Raw genomic sequence first — 7,613 nt, forward strand, 5'->3', positions numbered from 1 at the left:
TCGAAGGTTGGAGTTCTTGATGTTCTTGGAGGCTTTGGAGCTTAATTCCGATAGAGCTTCCAGACTTCTGAATGTGTGTGAATCCCCCCTTTAGGATTGAGAAGGGTCTCTATTTATAAGAGTCTTAGGGAGGTGTGATGACATGTGATTGGCTATCCTTAATGACATGTGTCATAATTTAAAAGGAGGGACTTTAAGTCTTGTTCTCTAAGAGACATATGACATTATTTGTTTAGCAATAGTGGTTTAATTTAAAATAACACATGACAACATTTAATTAGACTGCTTATGTCATTTAAATTAACAAGTGTTTACATTTGATTGGTTTTTATTCTTTAACGCTTGGAATATTGTCATTGGCCTCTGAATAATGACAGTGAAACCCACTAAATAGTATGTGGCGTCTTGTAAGTGGCCATTTTAAATGTACTACATAAATTGTAGTGGTTTGAGGTGACAACATGTTCACTCTTTACATAAATATAATAAAAACTGCAACACAAGGAAAATATCAAAACTTTAGTTGATATTAGAGCCTGTCAGCACATCCAATGTGTAAAATTAAGTAATAAAAAAACTACCAATGTATGATAGAGAAAAGAAAAGGCAGGATTTTTTTTTGAGACTTACGGACGTTATGAGAAGAACAAACATAGAAGACAACAGTTTTGGCAACCAAATACAATAAAAATCAATAACAAACCCAAACATTTTTTTTTTTTTGATAAACTTCACTATGCATTAAACTCAAAAACAAGAAACATAGTCATCAATAGTTGTTTGCTACACAAAATTTTCCCCACTCCTAGGGTTTCTCTGAACTCCTAGACGGTGGAACTTTACTCACTTGTCCTACAAGTGCCGTTTTTTCCCAGGCTGCTCTGGTGAAACACTTTTCCCTTTTCTCCTTTTTTCTCTCTTTCTTTATTCAAATCTCCTTCTTACACTCTACTCTCCATGGATGAGGTCACCAAGAAATGGGAAAAGCTCACTCTGACGGAAATAGAGGGGGAAGAGTGTGCTCTTACAAATGAGGTATCTGATGGCTCTTTCGCCGTTGTAGCGAAATTCTTTACAAAACGAAAGATCAATCTTGAGGCGGTGGCAAGAACTTTCTGAGGTGTGTGGAAGGCTGATGGAGATTTTGAGTTTCGAGATTTGGGGAATAATCGTGCCCTTACTGTGTTCACTGATGAGGTAGACATGAACAGAGTTCTTCTTCACAGCCCATGGTCTTTTGACAAATATCTTCTGGCCCTCCACAAGCTGAAAGAGAATAATGCATAAATTCAGTAAAGTGCGATAAGGCTTACTTCTGGGTACAGATCTCCAACCTTCCTAATAGCCATATGACGAAGGAAAATGGGGAGCGCATCGACAACACTTTGGGTAAGGTAATTTCAGTCGATGCTCCTAAGAGTGGCCGAGCTTGGGGTACTTGTATCCATGTAAGGGTCCACATGGATATCACAAAACCGTTGTGTAGGGGAAGAATGGTCCGGTTGGGTGAATTAGACAGACGATGGGTATCTTTCCAGTATGAGCGTTTCCCCGTTTATTGTTATTGGTGTGGTCATCTTGACCACGATGAGAAGGATTGTCGCCTGTGGATTCAAAGTAATGGTTCGTTGTGTAGAGAAGAGCAGCAATATGGTCCATGGCTCCAAGCTACTCCTGACCGCTTACAGAAAACTCAAGTGGTCAGGGTTAGAGGTCATGACATGCCGCAGGACAATAGAAAGACAGCTAATGGAGAAAGTATACGGCGGATTGCGATGGATCAAGGGCAAAATACGGTGGGTATGGCCAGGAGGAAAAATCATGATCCCGATAATCTTGGAAATAATGCGCCAATCGATAGGTATATCCCACAAAATCCGGAGTTCCTTTCAATTTAAAATACTTCAATTCCCGGAGATTTTGAGGATCAGTTAAGGGAGATTGATACGACAATTAGAGATATGGCTTCAAAGGAATCTCAAGCCGTGGAGGATTTTTCGGATTCCTTAGCAATACAACTTGATGATGTTGTTGCAAAGTCAGGTGGGCTAGGGGTCACCCCATCAAGTGGACCGACTAAGAGTGGGCCTTCGTCTGAGGTAAGTATGGTCACTCCTTCTTTTGTTTTGGGCCCTAGGGATGTGATAACTAACACTCTAAGTTCAGGCAAAAAGAATGTAAGTGGGGCGACAAAAAAGACTTGTATATCTGTCAAAGATGAATATGGTAAAATGAACTCTAAGGGGACCTGGAAACGTCTGGAGAAGTCACAAATCTCTAAGGAAGTGGTAATGGGAGATTAGAATGAAATTTCAAAACGGAAATTGGAGGCACTGGAAGATACAAGAGAGGATGCTCTGGTCCTTGCAAAGAGGTCGAAATTGGAGGATGCAGTGTCTTTGGGGAAGGTTTTTAAGGAGCAGTTTAGATCGGTGGAGGTTGTTAAGCAACCCTGCTGGAAGCAATGAATACATTAAGTTGGAACTGTCGGGGGCTTGGGAACCCCCGTACAGTTAACGCACTAAAGAAGATAGTGCAAGCTGAAGCTCCCAGTTTGGTTTTCCTTATGGAAACTAAACTCCCTCAGAAGGCCATGAAACGGATGTCTGACATAAAACACTCCTTAGGATTGACTTAGGGCTTGTTTGTTCCTAGTGATGGGAAGAGTGGTGGTCTTGCTCTTCTTTGGAAGCCAGATGTCAAAGTGGATATACAAATGGTTTCCCGCTGGCATATTGAGGCCTTCATTGATTCTGGAGGTTCCATTAGGATTTGGAGATTGATGGGATTCCATGGTAATCCTGATACCCGTGGGAGGCCAAAGTCTTGGGCACTCCTATCTCAGCTTACTGCAAGAAGTAATCTCCCCTGGTTGTGTGTGGGAGATTTTAATGAGGTCCTCAGTATTACAGAGAAGCAAGAGGAGATGGACAGGCCTTTTAGGCAGATTGATAATTTTTGGAACTGTGTCAATTCTTGTGGGTTAAATGACATTAGTTACGTGGGCTCTTGGTTTACTTGGAGTTTGTATCGATAGGATTTGGGATGGATACGGGAAAGGATTGATCATGGTTTTGCAACAACAGAGTCGCTGAATCGATTCCCTGGTGCCAGACTTTATCATTTGGCTACCTTGGCTTCAGATCATTGTTGCTTGATGTTGAGGATGAATCTGAGGGTAAAGCAGAGGGAAAATCCTAAGCTTTTTCGTTTCGAAGCAATGTGGCTCAAGGATGGTAAATGTGGTGATATTGTGAAGGAGGCATGGGCTGAAGGTGAACTTACGGGCAGGGGAAACATTTTCTCCTCCTGTATGGACAAATGTAGAGAAGCTTTGACAAAATGGAATAGGCAAGAGTTTGGCCATGTGGGGAAAAAGCTAGCTAAGGCACAAGAATTGCTTCAGACTCTAGAGGCAAGATCCACCGGGATGTCGAACACTGTGGAGGTGTGTCAATAGAGGGCAGAGGTCAATCGTTTGTTGGATATGGAAGAGAGAATGTGGAAACAAAGGTCTTGTAACCCTTGGTTAAAAGAGGGAGACAAAAATACAAGATTTTTCCATGAGAAAGCCTCAACTAGAAAACAACATAACACTATTTTGGGTGTCATGGATGAGAATGATACTTGGCATGAGAATGAAGATAAGATTGTAGGAATCATTACAGGATATTATCAGAAACTCTTCACCACATCTCAACCTATTATCTGCTAGGAATTCCTTGATGCAATACATACTGGTGTGACTCCACAAATGAATCAAATGCTCACCAAAGTTTTCACAACTGCTGAGGTTAAGAAAGCTCTGGACCAAATGTATTCACTTAAGTCCTCGGGACCGGATGGTATGCCCCCTCTTTTTTATCAGCATTTTTGGCCTGTTGTAGGTAATAGTGTAGTTTCTGTTGTGCTGGATTTTTTAAATAATGGTACTGCCCCTCAAAATTTCCATGAAACCCATATTGTTCTTATCCTTAAGGTAAAGAGCCCCACAAAAGTTTCAGAATATAGACCCATTAGTCTATCTAATGTTGTCTACAAACTGGCTTCCAAGGTTCTTGCTAATAGGCTTAAGACTCTTTTACCTTCTCTTATCACTGAAAATCAAAGTGCTTTCTTGTCTAAAAGGTTGATTATTGACAATGTGCTTGTTGCTTTTGAGATTATGAATACTATTAGCCAAAAGAAGAGTGGAAAAACAGGGTCCATGGCTTTAAAGCTTGACATGAGTAAGGCTTTTGATAGGGTAGAATGGAGTTGTTTAGAACATATTATGAGAAAAATAGGCTTTCATCAAAAATGGATTACTATGGTTATGAATTGTGTTACTTCTGTTAAATACTATATTTGCATTAATGGTGTTCCTCATGGGAGTATTACCCCGTCTAGGGGCTTACGTCAAGGGGACCCTCTCTCTCCCTACTTGTTTCTTTTGTGTGCAGAAAGTCTTTCAGCACTAATACATAAAGCAGCAAGTATGGGCACTCTTCGGGGTTTACAGGTGTGCAAGAGGAGCCCTCGCATCACTCATCTCTTCTTTGCTGATGATAGCTTACTCTTTTGTAATGCTACTATTGCTGATTGTGAAGAAATCCAAAGATTGCTAATGCTGTATGAAAAGGCAACAGGGTAGCAAGTAAACATGCAAAAAACCTCCTTATTTTTTAGTCTAAATACATCTGAGGAGATCAAAGAGTATGTAAAGCATAGATTTGGGGTTGATATCATCCACCAACATGAGAAATACTTGGGTTTGCCATTCTTGGTGGGAAGGAATAAGCGTAAAACCTTTCAACAACTTAAAGAAAGAGTGGCTAGTAAACTGTCAAGTTGGAAAGAGAAGTTTTTGTCCATGGCGGGGAAGGAGGTTTTGATCAAAGCTATTTTTCAAGCAATCCCAACTCACACTATGAGTTGTTTTCTAATTCCGAAGTCCCTTTGTGATGAATTAAATAGTATGGTGGGGCAATTTCGGTGGGGGCAAAAAAACGAAGAGCGTAAAATGAGTTGGATGAGTTGGGAAAAATTATGAACGCCTAAGGCTAGCGGTGGTATGGGCTTTAGAGATTTGAGATCTTTTAACCTTGCCTTTTTAGCAAAGCAAGGTTGGAGGTTGCAACAAGGTTCAAACTCTCTATCTTATAAGGTTTTTAAAAGTAAATACTTCCCGGGGACTGACTTTGTGAATGCTCAGAAAGGTAGAAATCCTTCATATGTCTGGCGGAGTATTCTAGCAGCGCAGCCCATTATTAATCAAGGGATGCGTTGGCAAGTTGGTGATGGCAAAAGTATTAGGATTTGGAAGGATAAGTGGATTCCTACTCCATCCACCTTTCGAGTAATCTCTCCCAGGACCTTGCTGCCACTAGATCAAACTGTTGATATCCTTATTGATACAGACCGTGGCACTTAGAGAGCTGATTTGGTTAGGGAGCTGTTCATAAACTTTGAGGCAGAAACCATTCTAAGCATCCCACTGAGTATTCGTATGCCTAGGGACAAAATGGTTTGGGCTGGAACACCTAATGGAAAATTTACAGTGAAAAGTGCCTACTGGCTAGCCAAGGCTATGTCAATGGCTGATCATGAGGGAACTTCAGGTGCTCATGGACAGAAGAGGCTTTGGAAGACTATTTGGGGTGCTGAAGTGCCTAATAAAATTAAGAATTTTGTGTGGAGAGCCTGTCAAAATATCCTCCCTACAAAATCTAATTTGTGCCGTCGATAAGTGATTAATTCTGATACTTGTGAACAGTGTGACAAGTACAGTGAGACAACTAGCCATGTATTACTTCACTGTGATTTCTCCTCAACAGTCTGGAAGGCATGTGGTTTGGTGGTGGATCGGGACTCTCTGTTTGTGGATTGTTTATGGAAGCTGTGTGATGCATTGGGACCAACTGATGTAAACCTCACTTACTTCATGGCTATTGCATGGAATTTGTGGAAAAATAGGAATGGAGTTAGACACGGAGAAGCCCCAAAATCTGCAGCAACTCTTATATCTGAGGCCATTCATTTTGTTACAGCTTACCAAGCTATCCAAGACCGCCCCACCATGTCAGCATCTCCTCTTCCTCCTCATTGGACTCCCCCTGTGGCAGGTGTTTTCAAAGCAAATGTAGATGGGGCTGTCTTCAAGGATCTGTCCTCTGCTGGTATAGGAGTGATTCTCCGGGATGATAAAGGTAATGTTATTGGAGCTTTGAGCCAGAGGCTCTATGCTCCTTTGGGACCTCTGGAGGCTGAAGCAAAGGCCATGGAAGCTGCAATACTCTTCGCTAGAGATATGGGGATTCATGATATTGTGTTGGAGGGTGATTCTCTACAAGTCAGCAATTTTTTGAAAGGCAGCTCATCAGCTCCTCCTACTGTGGCAAATGTCCTAGAAGGTGTCCTTTTCCATCTTCAGTTTTTTAAAAGTTTTTGTTTCTCACACATTAGAAGGACAGGTAACAAGCCTGCACATTTGTTAGCATAACAAGCTAAGTATATCTCTGATTTTGAGGCTTGGCTTGAGGAAACCCCCAGCTTCATTGAAGCTGCTATAGCCTCTGATTTTTCTGATTGTATCTGATTCTTTTTCCTACTTTTATTAATACGAAGCTGTGTTCTTATCAAAAAAGAAAAAGAAAAAAAGAAACACAGTCATCGTCACAGGCAGTTCTCAGAACCTCTGAAAGACTGAGATTATTGTAACAAAAAGACATGACAGACGTAAGAGAAAGTCTTGTGGGCTGCAACATTAGCATCTCTCTTGACCCAACAGAAAACAACAACTAAACATAGACTCTTTAAAAGTTAAAATATTACTAATGACAATAGAGATGGTCCAGTTTGGGCATGAATCTGGAGAATTTATTGTGTCAAAGCAAATCTTGGCATCTCCCTCAATGATGACTTGGTTCCAGCCTTCATTTCTTGCAAGTTGCAATGCCCAGAGGATAGCTGCAGCTTTATCATGAGAGGGGGAGCAGTAGGTGCAGGTTTTAGCCCAGACTTTGATGACTTTTCCATGGGAGTCTCTGGCTAAAACTGCTAAGGCTGAAGAGGATGCAGCAATTGTAGTGTTACCAAAGATTCACATATAAGCATGGAGAGACACCGACCTAAAGAAGGAGGGCAACTGCGGCGCTGAACAAGAAGAGGATGCGAAAGTTGGTTTTTATTATGTTTCCTTTCTTTTGGGCCCAGAAGCCCTTTCTTTTGGGCTACTTTTCTCCTATACCCCACACACTCACACTCTGTCTTGCAGCCACCATCGTTTAAGCAACTATTCCTTAACTCGTATGCACGGTTTTATCTCTTTGAAGAGCTTTTGTTGTGAAACATGTAAGCTTAAGCTTATGGAGCATGTTTTTAGCATCCATAAAGATGCCAAAGAAACATTATAGGCTGTTTGGTACAAGAGTTTAAACACATGTTTTCAGTTTTTAAATAACATTACACGTATTTTTATACACTTTTTTACCAACACGTATTTCTAAAAAATACAAACAACGTTACCAAACAGTCCTTATATATCTGAAAAGCTCTGACCCATATGAAAAATTATTAAAGTTGGATCCAAATTCAACCCGAAATCTTCAATGAAATCCAATAAAAATTAGAAT

The 7,613-nt window shown here is 40.8% G+C and overlaps 1 protein-coding gene across 1 annotated transcript; it reads left to right on the forward strand.

Annotated features, from left to right (window-relative positions):
• Nucleotides 1-678: 678 nt before the first annotated feature.
• On the forward strand, nucleotides 679-7,405 carry LOC142629643 (uncharacterized). Its single transcript, XM_075803666.1, has 2 exons — nucleotides 679-3,845; nucleotides 4,443-7,405. The coding sequence occupies exon 2, from the start codon at nucleotides 5,924-5,926 to the stop codon at nucleotides 6,479-6,481; it is 558 nt and encodes a 185-aa protein (XP_075659781.1). The 5' UTR covers nucleotides 679-3,845; nucleotides 4,443-5,923; the 3' UTR covers nucleotides 6,482-7,405.
• The last annotated feature ends 208 nt before the right edge of the window (nucleotides 7,406-7,613 follow it).

Source organism: Castanea sativa, chromosome 3, assembly GCF_040712315.1.
Source record: "Castanea sativa cultivar Marrone di Chiusa Pesio chromosome 3, ASM4071231v1".
Taxonomy (NCBI): domain Eukaryota; kingdom Viridiplantae; phylum Streptophyta; class Magnoliopsida; order Fagales; family Fagaceae; genus Castanea; species Castanea sativa.